This window comes from Strongylocentrotus purpuratus, unplaced genomic scaffold (assembly GCF_000002235.5).
Source record: "Strongylocentrotus purpuratus isolate Spur 01 unplaced genomic scaffold, Spur_5.0 spur5_contig_861, whole genome shotgun sequence".
NCBI lineage: Eukaryota > Metazoa > Echinodermata > Echinoidea > Camarodonta > Strongylocentrotidae > Strongylocentrotus > Strongylocentrotus purpuratus.
Window position 1 is genome coordinate 4900649 of NW_022145570.1, and position 14263 is coordinate 4914911.

At 36.4% G+C, this 14263-nt stretch overlaps 1 protein-coding gene across 1 annotated transcript; it reads right to left on the reverse strand.

Annotated features, from left to right (window-relative positions):
• Positions 1–2325: 2325 nt before the first annotated feature.
• Positions 2326–10527, reverse strand: LOC115919102 (phosphomannomutase-like). The gene is made up of 7 exons (XM_030999723.1): positions 10346–10527; positions 8721–8912; positions 7485–7576; positions 6371–6470; positions 5747–5822; positions 3668–3780; positions 2326–2748 (listed from the first exon to the last, which is right to left on the reverse strand). The coding sequence occupies exons 1-7, from the start codon at positions 10409–10411 to the stop codon at positions 2641–2643; spliced, it is 747 nt and encodes a 248-aa protein (XP_030855583.1). The 5' UTR covers positions 10412–10527; the 3' UTR covers positions 2326–2640.
• Positions 10528–14263: the final 3736 nt, after the last annotated feature.

A 14263-nucleotide genomic window follows, 5' to 3' on the forward strand; every position in this document is an offset into this window, starting at 1 on the left:
CATCCTCCTCATAATCATCCTCCATCTTCATCATCTTCACCATCATCATCCCAAACATCCTCCTCCATCTTAAGTAATAACAAACTTACAGCATGTTTGCTATCCCCGATTCACTAGGCAGAATGTTCATAGAGTATGTGTAGCTGTCACAACAAACATATCATGATTGTTTTATCATAGATACAAAATTACACAAGCAGTGGCAATACTTTCAGTGTAAAATCATTTATAATTCTTTGAATTTCCATTAAAATATCATTCAACATTCAATAAGTATTCACATTTTCAAAATGATAATAAAAATAGAAAAGAGAAATTCAATAAAAAGTAATCTTATTTTCTTGGAATGATTGTACTGGTCCATGAAGAGCTAGACATTTTGGGGAATTTCTTTAGAACGCCTTTGTTGACTGATGATAGTAAAAAATTAAAAAAAGTAGTGGCTTCTTGTGTAGCGCTCATGTCTGTCTGACTTTACACTCATGGTGCTCCATAATTTTTACCACAACTTTAGCAGGTTATTACAGTTTAAATTAAAGTATATAGATTTATATAAAATAATAATTAAAGAAGGCTCACAAATGAGCGATATCTCACTTAATATGTATTGTTAATGCAGCTGGGGTACAAAGTTTGTGCAAATGGCCTTTAGAAATATTTTATTCTAACAATATCTTTTAATAATATTATACATTACCATATAGGAAAAGTAATAAAGATGCAATACATAAATCTTTCATATATATATATATCAGTAATTTAGCAAACCTGCTTTGTATCATTCATAAGTTGGCTTGTTAAAGACCATAAAAGTTTCAACAACACAAGCATCAATCGTTTTGTACATCAATATCATTCAAAATTTTATAATTATTATATTTTTACAATATCTTCTGAACAAAGAGATCAACGCTATGAGTCACTTTGCTTTAAAATGCTTCTTCGAGAAAGACCTTTCCTGATATCAAGTATACAATTATCACACAAATAAATAATAATACTTAACTATAATATGGCGCTTATTACACTCACTAAGGGCTTCCAAACTTGGAGGTTATTACCCCGGCTTTAGCTGTGCTGCCATTAGGGCGCTCTAGCATGTAAAAGAATTAATTAAATAAATGTATACATACATACATACATCAATGGTGTAAGTCATACAAACACTAATAAATTTTCTTGAGATGTATGTTTCCCGATGCACATACGAATTACCATAATAGTCATAATGTTCATAAGAGTACAGAATATAGTTTTCTCATACATTTCTTCAGAGCCCTTTTTTCATATCTTTCTTTACAATTTCTGTTCTTGTAAGCACTGGTCCAGGAATTGCGGTAGCAGTGGCCTTATTGGGGGGGGGGGGGGGGGGGGGGGGGGGGGGGGGAAGGGGCACTAGGCTTTCTGGGTTGAGATGAAATGCATCAACAGTATCACTGAATGGGGGTAGGCAGTTTGAAAGAGGTCCTATCATCTCGTCGTTGTTTTTTTTTTTTTTAGTGCCTTCCCCTCTCCCCATTCTTTCTTTCCATTTTTTTGAAAACCATAAAATTGGAGGAGCATGCCTAGTAGGTATTATTTAATCAGTGGTAGAGGGACGTTTCTAAAAAGAGGTCACTAACATGCCCCTAACCCTACTGTACGCAAAACATGGTATGCAAAATAGCTACATTAGCTACACCACGTTGTGGCTATTGATAGAAATATGCCTCTACAACTTATCAATAAATCTTTGCAATTTTACAAAAAAAAGCCTACCTCTTTTATTTGTGCAAACTTTTCTATACATTAAAACTTTAAAATACAATCGCGTTGATTATGACTTTGTGCAATATATATCCCTCTTACTCTGGAGTTTCAATGTACATGTTCTTTTAAAGATCAATCCAACATTTTTCTGATGAAAAAATAAATTAAGAATACAGAAAATCAGAGAAACCGTTTGGTGAAATTGTGAAGAAAAAAATCAGACAAACAACAATAAAGAAAGTTATGAAATTGTAAAAGCTATAATCACTATACATATGGCAATCTCAAATCGGTGAATTACGGGTAGTCATTTGACTGTGAGGCCCCTTTTGTTGTGAACTAAATATATCAATACCTCATCATTCATTTTCAACAATGATAAGTTAGTCACTTTCTGTGTTGGAACAAACAGGAGAGATGTCTTAAAGGCAGGCTTTACTACTTCAGCCAGAAGGGATTAGACCACCAAGCGAGCCAGCAAGGTCACTGTGACAGGTGGCTATCTCATTAACTCAGCTCTCATTTAACATAAGAAAAAGAGGAACATGGGGGACCAACAGGCACCGATTAGGGAAGTTTTCTATATAGAGGGAGCAAGTACCTACAAGTAGGACAGTGTGCCTTTAAACTATATCACAGTGACATTACCCATTCCACAATTTGAAACTCCTATTGTAATTACAACTTCCTAAAATCCTAACCTTCTTTTATAAACCCATCAGATTTCGGTAAAGTTTTCACCCTATCTGATTGTTCTGCTTTTATTGTTCTATTACCCTATAAAAACCTAATTCAATACTGAATCAAACGGAATGTACAAACAAGCACTAAAACCTTATAAAAATATGTTAAATTATTAGTATGCAACATTATAATAGTTGCAGAAGACATTTATTCTATATCAAACAGCTGACAGACTTGTTTCTTGGTATCCTCCGGACTCGTTACTGTGTATCCTTTTGTTCTTGAGTCTTCGAAGATCTCATGATCATTGCCTCCCTAAATACAGAAGAAAAACACAAAGAAAAACAGAGATGAGAGAGGGGGAGGGAATTAATTTAGTATAATAAATAGTTAAATACAATATAATATAATATAATGTAATGTAATGTAATGTAATGTAACGTAATGTAATGCAATGTAAATGTAAATGTAGTGTAATACAATGTAAATATATATGTAATGTAATTGTAATGCAATGTAATATAAATGTAATGTAATGTAATATCGATGTAATGTAATTTAATGAAAATGTAATGTAATACAATGCAATGTAATGTATTGTAATGTAAAGGTAATGTAAATTTAATGTAATGTAATGTAATAATACATTTTTATCATATAACATAATACAACATACTACAAAATCAGACATTTTTAGAGAGCATCCTAATGGCTGGAAAGATTTCACATGACACTAAACAATTTGATACATGCAAAGGAGTGCACAATGTAACTTCATTTTGGGGGGGCATGTATATTGAGTACCAATTGAACCGCATTATTAAGCAACTGTACATGTATCAATTGTTTGCACTTTCTAAACCACATGCATTTAATGTGGAAGGTTAGATAACCTGAGCAAAACCGAGGCAGAGCTTACAAACACCCTTACTTTTATATCATGAATATTTAATATATTCATAATCCCCAACTTGAAATCATATTTCAACCTTGGCTTGCAGCCTGCAGCCTTGGTGAAATACAACTTCACTTGAGAAATTCTTAATTGATTGGTTCATATGTATTGAGCAGTCAATACATACATTTCATAATACGCTCAATCCCATACAATAAACAAAAATAAATATATATACAATAAGCATAAATGAACAATAAACATCACACCTGAAAGTTTGAACTTATATGTTAACAGATACTTCCATAAACTATGAGTATTGAAAATGAATATTCTCACCTTGTACGTCTTGTCCCCAAAGAAATAGATTTCTTTAAAGTCTTTCTCCAAGAAGTTGAGGCAATAAGTCTTGTCCCATCCTTTTGGAAATGCATCTATGCTTATCTGCCCTCCTGTGAAGAGAGAGATAAAAGAATAGAGAGGGGGTGAGAGAGGGGGTGTGAGAGGGGAGGCATGGGGGGGGGAGAAGGGATGAGGGGGAGAGATGGATAGACAGAAGCACAGGCAGAGACAGAGACTTTTTAATATAACATCATACATTAAAGTGAAATCCAAATTTAAAAGCATGATGCTCAAGAAAGCAAACAAATTAGAGGAGCAGATTTGTAAAAGTTTAAATGAAATCGGACAAACAATAAGAAAGTTATGAATAATAATAATGTCCCTGTGATGTCATGTCAACATACAAAATGAGTAAAATATCTCATTTCTTTCCTCAAAATATTTCACTCTGGATGACCTGAGTGAAATGTTTCTTAGAAGAACAAAAAAAGATATCTATTTCATATGCAGCAAACAGAACAATTGACCATGAATACCTCACTACTCACAATCTAACAACCTAATTTCAAATTAGAGATTCACATATATTTTGTGAAACATTCAAACATTTTTTAACATAACTTTCTTATTTTTTGTCCATTTTTTTTTTACTGCACATTTCTGTTCCTCTATTTTCTGCTAATACACAAACTTATTACAAATGTTGGGTTGCCCCATAAAATAATATTCCTTCATAAACTTTGGAATGGAGGATTGCATCTGTGGTTTGCTAGAACTGTAGAAGATTTTAGCAATCATCCATATCCCCAGGGTCCATATTCATAACTAACAAAGCGAGGGCCAATTAACTACCTGTATTTATAAAAGTTTTTTAAGCTACCGAGTTGTCAATTAATTACAAAGTAAGCCCATAGTTAGTTTACAGCTAGGTAGTGATCTAGGCTTTAAAGTCCATCTGCACTAGTTTGGCCAGGAGGGATAAGACCTCCCTGCATGGTCACTGACAAGTGGTTATCTCATCAAATCAGCTCTCAATTAACATAAGAAAAAGGGGACCATGGGGGACCAACAGTCACAGATTAGGCATTGTTTGCTATATACTGTAGAGGGCGCAAGTAGCTATAAGAAGTGCAGTGGGGCGTTTCCAATAGAAAATTTCTGAATAGTGTCTGACATGTTTCTAAACTAGGGCTGTTTATTATGAATCACAGAATGACCCTGGCCTACATTCATACAACTTTACCGAGCACTGTAAAACCGTAGTAGGTCCATGGTATAACTAACTCCTTACACTGCAGTATATAATCTAGGCAGAGTAAGTAAGGCACAGGAATTAGAGCTTAGCTCACAGGCAATTGAATTTACAAAGGATTTGTACAAACAGAGGAAACCTAGAGGGAATACAATCCTCCATTGATATGGTAATCAAGAAGGCGGGGAGTGGTCACTATGGTGTGTACACAGATGGTTTCACATGACTGCACTTTGAGACAAAGTAAACATGGGGGTAGCTCAAAGGATGGGCACTTTGTACACAGAATAGGTGAAGGAGTCATGATAAAGTGATAAGTTAACTACAGTCAAACCTGCTTTGGTGACCACCTGTCTACAAAGACCACCTGTCTACAAAGACCACCTGTCTACAAAGACTACCTGTCTACAAAGACCACATTTTTTGTTTCCCTTGAAAATGGTTTCTCATTGAAACATGTACTAAAGGAACCTGTCTACAAAGTGTGTGTTTCCCTTGGGTGGTCACTATAGACAGGTTTGGCTGTATATAGATATTTGTTAAGAGGCAAATCATATTTAGACTCAGTGGATGAGCAGATAATGTACGTCTTTCGGATGGTGACGTTAAAGGTTGGTCCCCAGATGTACATAATCATATCTGATTGATACACGTCCGTAAAAATCCTGGCGTCTTGCAGAATGGTAATGTTTTGACACCTTTAAATGTCCCTTGGATATGAGGTATCAATCCTTCAAGAATCATGTCATGGCTATAGGTCCTGTTCATATATCTTGAAAAGGAAAACATTGGAGAATAAGAATAAAAACATCATGTAGTCTTACCTATCGAGAATACCAGACCGTCTTTTGTGAACTCGTTGCGAAGGGCTTCAACCATCTTTTCCCTCACTCCATGGAGCTGAATATATTAAACAAAAAAATGTTTTAAAAAATCTCATTGAACACAAGCTTTCAACAAAATAAATCCTCAGGAGAAATCTACATTTTAAAAATATGAAGTTAGGGTACCGGCAGTCTGCCACAGAAAACAGGAATGTCATTTTTTTGAGCTAAAAAGTCAAAACAATTCACTTAAATTGAATTTGTATGTTCCCATATGAATACAAAATTACAAATCATCCTGAAATCAATGAAAACTGACTAAAATAGGAGATGGGAAAGTGTCTCTTGGGACTTTCAAGAGGAGTCCTTAATGATTGGTTATGTCGAGAAATAATAACTATTTGATCAGCTTCTATCGAAAAGAGTAGAGCAGTCAAAAATATATACGGTACGGGTATATTTTCCTCTAGACTAAAAATATACCAACAGGCAAGTGTAAATTCTTTACACTTCTTCGAGGATTTCATGGCTACCCTAAAATCAGTTTGAGGCATACACACACACATACAAGGAAAAAGGAGACATCTGTAAATTATTTTTAGCTAATTTTTGAAGAAATCTTACCTTGTCAAACTCGCTGAACTCCCCCCTCTCAGGGTAACTGCAACTCCTCCCGATTGGGCATATATTGATCATGCCATTCCTGAATTCAATGAAGGTTCCTCTGAAACAACAAACATAGAATAATCATCACTGAATTAACAAGTTGACTATTGAATTATCTTGATCTCATTCCCATACCATTGAAAAGGGAACCCACAGCCAATGAGTTAAGAGACTGGACAATAATAATAATACCGATAATGCATTTATATAACATATTTTCCATTTTCATATTGAAATTTGCTTTACAATTACATAATTAACAGAAGTTGTGAGTTTTTAGATTTGTTAAAGGTTATGAGAGACTGCTGGTTGCAAAGAAATCTGGGTAGCTCATGCCACAGTTTTGAATGTGGATGCTCTGTCACCAAGTGTGGGAAGAACCTTGGGAGATGGGTGGTTCAGTGTGAAGCCTTGAGAGGAGCAAAGGGAGTAGCGGGATGGTAGAGAGAATCAGATAGGTAGGGACGAGCAAGACCATGGATGCATTTGAAGGTGAGAAGAAGTATTTTGTAATGAATCAATGGAATGGAAACTTTTGCAATTTAAGTAAATTTGTTGATGTAATTGTTATTGAAAAAGGAAGAAAAGTCTCACTGTAACACACCAGAATATTTGTTTGTAATTTCACATGAAACAGATATGAGACTTACATGTGTTTATAAATTATAATAAAACAAGAAAATATCTAAATAGCAAATATATCTAAATAACAAATTACAACAACTTCTAGATAATTGACTTTCTCATCCATACCCCAGGGCTTAAATTAATCCAAGGCCACCAAGGTCATGGCCTTGGATGCCCCTTTGATTGGCCTCAATGCCCTTCTCATTGGCCTTGGAGATTTTGTGTGCCCTTTCCAAATCTTCCTATTTGTGCTGTAATATAGGAATGTGCCCTACAGAAAAGTGGCCTTGCCCTAAAAATATTGAAATTTAAGGCCTGATACCCTAACACTAAATTACATACAAGAGGGCACAATCATCTCTGTGTGAATTTTAATCTGCACCTAAAATGTATCAGATCAAATAACTTACAACAAAACAAGATAAAGAATGAAATTTGTGCTTACCTCTTGAGGGGTAATTTAACACCAGACAGATATTTGAGACAGAAGTTGATCAGTTCCTGCATCTTATCTTCTCCCATGAACTTTTGAATGCTCTGAAGGAAAGAGAAAGACAAATCAATTGATTTATATTGTTATATAAAAATAATATATTATGTACTTTTCTATCCCAGGAGTTATATTACAATCTTTTCTTTTAAGTACAGTTGTTTGCATTAAGCTTACCTTGTTTTGGTTTACTGTTTTATATGAACTGTTCAGACAGAGTAATGAAAGAGAAATACTTGTTTAATATCATGTTTCTATAAAGGCAAATTGATAGATTTATGATATAATTATTTATCATTACTTATCATGGTCAGATACTCTAAATTAAATCAATGAAAGCAAAGTTAACAAACAAGAATAATTAACCAAAGATCAGTTCAATCCAATTCAATTCTTTTTAATTCTTTTTTTGAGGAATATAGCAAGGACAAAAATTAATTAGGTAGAATCCAATTACATATTGCTTCCTTCTGGTAAGTATTATGCTAATGAAAGAAGAGCATTCAAATTACATAATGCCATCAGTGAAACTTTGCCACTGTGGATTTTTGGCATATACATGTATATGATCTTTCTTTCAACAATGGCACTATGTTAGCCAAGATTATATCACAAGATAAACACATCTGTGGAAAGCAGATACTCTCTTTCAATGCTCTTAGCAGTTTCAGTTTAATTCATTTGCATTAATCCAACATTGTTTAGGATACTATTTCATAGGAACAGAATACTAGTACAATAATAAAAGAGCAATAATTGATTAATATCCTGTTTCAATAAAATTTGCTTGATTGTTTAATCAAATTTGTTACATGATGGATAAAAAAATGATGCTTTCTTCTCCTTATCAGTTTTTTGTTTTACTGCTTTTCTCTTCATAAGAATATTTAAAAGGGGGCAACATTGATAGAGCTATAATTATGGTAAATCACAAATAATGATATTTGTTTACTTTAAAAGGGTTTTCAATAAGGCTTATAAGCCATAATGCTCATTGTAGACCTGTTCATGGCTATCCATTACCTTTCATATTATATTCGTATTCATATTTATTTCATTTCCAACAGAAATACATAATTCATTTGCTCAGGAAACTATACAAATAAACTTTGCACATAATAAAATTATTACAAGAAATTCTTAATTTCTGAGGAAATTTACAATTTTACAATCTTGATTTCTGGTTAATACCTGTGTGGCAATGTTTTCTCCTTTAGCTAACGCAACAAGCCCATTCTCAGCAAAGACGAAATCAAACATATTGATTCTCTCTACGCCATCCATCTGCTCTGTAATCTTAGGCAGATCTGAACCTCCCACCAGTCCAACAGTATATCTTTGCTTCAGTTTCTCCAAAAACTCAACCATATCCGGCTCGATAACCTGGAAAGAAAATAGAAAATAAATGGAAAGAAGTAAGATTATTACATATATGTACATACACATCTGGTTGAATGTCTTTTTATTGTAGTACTTTCTGACAACTGGAAGAAGGATACACAGATATCAACTATCAGTCCAATAAATGCTAAAATTTATTAAGCCCTTATAAAAAGATTTTTATAAAAAACAAAGCTAGTTTAAAAAAGAAAAAGAAGAAGAAAATTAAAACAGCTTCCAGCTTTGAGTATGCTCCAAATAACCACAATGCGCAACATATATAAAGTAACAATAAAACTTCAATACTTGATTTAGAGGAAACTACATGTAACTCAGAATGTTACCCATCAACGGAAAAGAGAGGGAAACAAAAAAAGAAAGGGTAAATATATTGAACTGTAAAATATTTTAATAACCCAAAGGATGCCAAAAACATACAACTAGCGGACAAAAGCCAATGCTAAAACAATGTCAAGGTCATTAACTTTGAGAAAATGAGCTTGAAAGTGTCAGGATTTCGTTGATTATTGTCAGGTTAAAAACAATGAAATGAGGTGCTTTTTCCTGTTTACGTCAGAATATACAGGACCAGGAATCAATTAGTATTTGTATTTAGTATGATATCAGAGTCTGACAAGTTATAATGTATTGTAGAAATAAGTACTAGACCCTATTAGTAGTAGATCTAGAAATTAATAGAACTAATCTTTTTATTGGAAAAAGTATATTCAATTACTTTTTTTTTACTTTTCTAGTATGCCTGTCTAGAGACTAGTAAGTGTGAATAGACTTTTAAAAGAATTCATGGATGTATTGTTCAATTTCACTTTGTTTTTTGTTGCAATTTTTGTTATATTTTTAGTAGACTAAACAACTGATGTTTATGTTTAGGCTAGATCTAAGCCAAATCAAATCATGCAGTGAAATAGATCATAGACTAGACTGTAGAGTCTGCAGGCTATTCCTATTGTCTAGTTAATAGTTATTAATAATAACATTAAAATTCAAGTTTACTTTAAAGTTTAAAACTTTAATATTCAAACAGTTAATTATTCATGTTTTCACGACCAGTCCAGGCCTAGATTACGTAGACCATATCCAAACATAAACATGAAATTAGAGCAGACTATCATCTACCTCGTCATGTATTAAGTATTATTTAAACACAGTCTGAAAATGCTAGAGATCTAGATCTATGCGATTAATAAGTTAGAATGCCCGAGTTTGTCCTTCGACTCATCACAGGCCACCCCGCTCCACGAGTCGTCCACAGGCAAAGGCTATCGACAGCTCCGCCCGCGCCCGGCAGCCTGGCGCGAAAGACACGGCTTTGCATGCGCTTGACTGGCCGGGATGTGAGATACATAATTTTCAATGTGTGGGACTTACCTTTAATGATTTTGATTAATAGCGCTATGTATCTTTGGTTTACTTACTTTCCGAGCGGCAGTAAGAGTTCCATCAACGTCGAAAAGAATGATCTTTGATGTATCACGAGACATGTTGGAGGAGAGAACGATATGTGATCAACACTAGGAGAAAACACAAACTGTAGCACCCGAAGAGCGAAGCAGAAGCGGGCCGAGTTGACACGTCAGAACTTTACGATACCTGAGAAATCTCTTTCCTATATTGCGTGAGCTAGCTAGCTAGCTCGAGCTGGCGCGGCACGGCGCGCCGCGGCGCAGCCCAATTTGCATGGATAAATAATGGGAGGCGTTTTGGACAGTCAGCCAGCTAAAAGTCACAGATTAAAAGTGTTAACGTTTTTTGAGGCCGGTCATTGGGAGAAACATACAGGGGCGTCATTCCGAGTGGGGGAGGGGGTCACTAAATCCCAAATAACCCCCAATCCCCCCCCCCCCTCTAGGCCTATAATTTGATGGGGGGGGGGTGGACTGTGGGCCTAAACACTTAACATGCGATTATGTAACTATAAATAGAGGCTATATTGAAATAAGAAAAATACAGTTAAACCCTGTCCGGAAACAGCAAAATTTGGCACTGTCAACAGGTGGCCTCATCGACAGGTTCTATATAATCGGGGATATGAGAGGCTTAACGAAATTCTTTGTTTCTTTCTTTTTTTTAAAAACTTTGTAAATAGTGTAAATAGTTCACTACAAAACTTTAGGAATTTTATTTGTCATATATTGTATATTTGAAAGGTGTTGTAACGATTCAAGCTCTATTTGCTTATGTTTCATCACCTTTGTGTGTTCATTCTTCAAACTGTATATAAGTTGCAACTTGTCTTTGATAAAACAATGTTATATTCTTTTTCACGTGAAGTTAATTCAAATGTATTGTAAAATTGAAAATGATTTGTCATGTTATATTAATTTTTCATGTGATGTCAACTTCAATGAATTGTGAAATTGTGAACATGCATAAATAAATAAATAAAATATCCCTGATATAATTAACACACGTTTCTTTATAGAGGAAGACAATATTGGTCTGGCGTAGAATAATAATTATTTCTCAGACCTGTCTCCTGAGAGTGCATAGGTGCCCTTTTTTATTGGTACCCCCCCCCCCCAACTTTGAAAGTCGCTCCGCCAGGCTCTTGTCCACGGTAAGAGGTGATTGTCAAATCTCGAAGAACAAAACATAACCCCTCATGGCTATCTCCCCATAATGTCCACAATTTCCATTGGTACTTTTTACTTCATGATGAATTGCTTGTTATTTTGGTCTGAGAAATGAAATAAAACTAATGCACTAAAATAAAGCTGATATTGCACCAGAGAGTATCTAGACCCCCGAGCTTCCAGGACCCTTGAGCGGGCCATGGACCCCGGCCGAAAGGGACTTCGCGCACATTCAGATTTGTTTAGGGTGAGTGGTTCAACGCCCCCCCCCCCCCCCCACTTCACAAAAGCTTCCTACGCCTATGATCTACAATGTCTATTTTATCAGGAAGCTATAATCTACACGCACCGATTTTCAATAGGTTCCTCACATGAATTGAGTATCATTGTAAGGCGTGCTTGTATAGTTACATATATGATTTTTTATTTCATAATAATTATGTCTGTCTCTATTTATTGTAAAATGTGGAGAAAAAGAAAGAAACGTGAAACTTGAAAAGCGGGAAAACCCCTGGGTTGTTTTTTTGGCTAGGATATCGAAATTCCCGACGTTGGATGGAATAACCCCCCTTCAACCCGTTTCATGTTCGGTTGCTTCGCTTCCTCGCGGGGTCACATTAATGATGCCATCCAATTTTAGAACACCCCCTTTGAAAGAATCCTGTTGAGGTCTACGCCACTGACTACTAAAACAACAACTACTACTACTACTACTACTACTTTATGCCTAAAATGTCCCTCCCCCTTGAAAAAAAGAAGATTTGCTGACCCCGGGCATCAGGCACGTAGCCATAGTTTGATGTTTTGAGGGGGGGGGGGCACATAAATTGTAATCGATCGAGGTAAAACAAAAAGGGTCAAAAAACGTTCAACCGATCTTGGAATTTTGGGGGGCACGTGCCCCCCCCCCCCCCCCCCCCCCCCCCCCCCCCCCCCGTGGCTACGTGCCTGCTGGGCATTGCTGGCCCGTTATGACATACATATTGCAATTAATTTATAGCGCCTTTACATAAACATGCTCAAAGCGTAGTAGTATTATTAGTAGTCAGTGGCGTAGGCCTACACAGGATTCTTTCAAAGGGGGTGTTCTAAAATTGGATGGCATCATTAATGTGACCCCGCGAGGAAGCGAAGCAACCGAACATGAAACGGGTTGAAGGGGGGTTATTCCATCCAACGTCGGGAATTTCGATATCCTAGCCCTGATCCCCGATCCTATAGCTTGTAAAAAACAGGGGTTTCCTGCATTTCAGGTTTTCACCTATCCGCCCGACCCCCCCCCCCCCCCCTTGACTTTTTTTTCTCTGCTCATCTCGTTCCCTCCCCCCCCCCCCTTTTTCTCTCTCTCTTTCTCTCTCTTTTACTCTCTCACTCTCTCTCTCTCTCTCTCTCTCTCTTTATCTCTATGTAGGCTATCTCTCGCTCTCTCACTGCCCCCCTCTCTCTCTCTCTCTCTTTCCAAGGCCCGCGCCCTAGCTCCGTCTCCCCTTATAATACACATTGACCAATATAGCTAGTACGTACCCCTTCCTCCCGTGGTCGACGTGCGTCGTTCTTTTTCTCGTTATGGCTTTTTCTTCTTTCGTATATTCTATTTATTGTCTCTTATTCTTTGTTTTCCAAGGGAAAATAGCCAGTAAGGATTTTAGAAGTAGGCCTATATGCAAATTTAAATTTAATTAAATGGACTGCATAATTGTATTATAAATGGGCTATGAAAATGTGGATGTATCATGGAATTTTCTGGATAAAACAACATTTTTTTTTAACCTACAGTGCCATGCCGTAATTTTTTTTTTATCACCATATTATTGCATCCAGTGGCGGATCCAGGGGGGCCGAAACGGCCGCGGCCCCCCCCCCCCCTATTGGCGGCGCAAAAAAAAGAAAAAAAGAGGAAGAGAAAAAAAAGAAAGGAGAAGAGAAGAAAAAAAGGAGAAGAGAAAAGAAAGGAGAAGAGAAAAGAAAAGAGAAGAAAGAAGAGAAAAGAAACACAGAGAGAGAGAGAAAAAAAGAGAGAAATGATGACGAAGAAAGCCCCCCCCCCCCCCCCCCCGAATTTGTGTTTTCAAAATCTCCGAAAAAGGTTACTTTTCACGCAACAAAGTCCGGCCCGTTTACACACCGGAGATAGAGGGGTGCTTTCAAAGAGAGGGAACATTAATTGCGCGTACCCTAGATAACACTGAGTGAGTGGGGGGGGGGGGGGGGGAGGAAATGGCGCTCAGTGACAGTAACAACGAATAAGGGAAAAACTGTAATCGTGAGATTTGGGGTCATTCCAGTAGGCTTGGCAAACGTCATTGAATAGAGGGGGCCGGGCCGGCCGCATAAAATCTCGAGCCGCGGATTCAAAGTTAAACGTTAAAAACAGCCCCTGCGCTACAAAGGTCACCACTCTTTAGTGAGAAATTTGAAAAGGGCACACTATTTTGGATGTCTTTTAAATAGAAGCTATATACTCAACAGTCACATTTTTAATTAGCGGTAGGGCCGCTTCACAACTCTTATTTTGCCCTTCATTTGGATTCAGCTCAAATCAACTCGCTTGTGCTTGTATTTGAACTCATGTTGGTAAAACCATGGATTTATCCATGGTTGGTGTAATAAATCTTTCCTTTCTACTAGTCTAATTGTGTGCTATCACAATCATGATTGTTTCATTTTCCGTGTAAAGCAGGCGCGTAGCCAGGGGCGATATAGGGGCGGTAAGAGGACATAAGACGAAAAAGGAGCAGACAAGGAAATATTTTTGAAATT

Coding starts and splice junctions, on each gene's coding strand:
- LOC115919102 (XM_030999723.1), bottom strand. CDS start 10,411: ATGTCTCGTGATACATCAAAGATCATTCTTTTCGACGTTGATGGAACT. Junction 6,471..7,484: donor GTTAAATTACCCCTCAAGAG/GTAAGCACAAAT, acceptor TTGTTGTTTCAG/AGGAACCTTCATTGAATTCA. Junction 2,749..3,667: donor TTGGGGACAAGACGTACAAG/GTGAGAATATTC, acceptor TTCTGTATTTAG/GGAGGCAATGATCATGAGAT.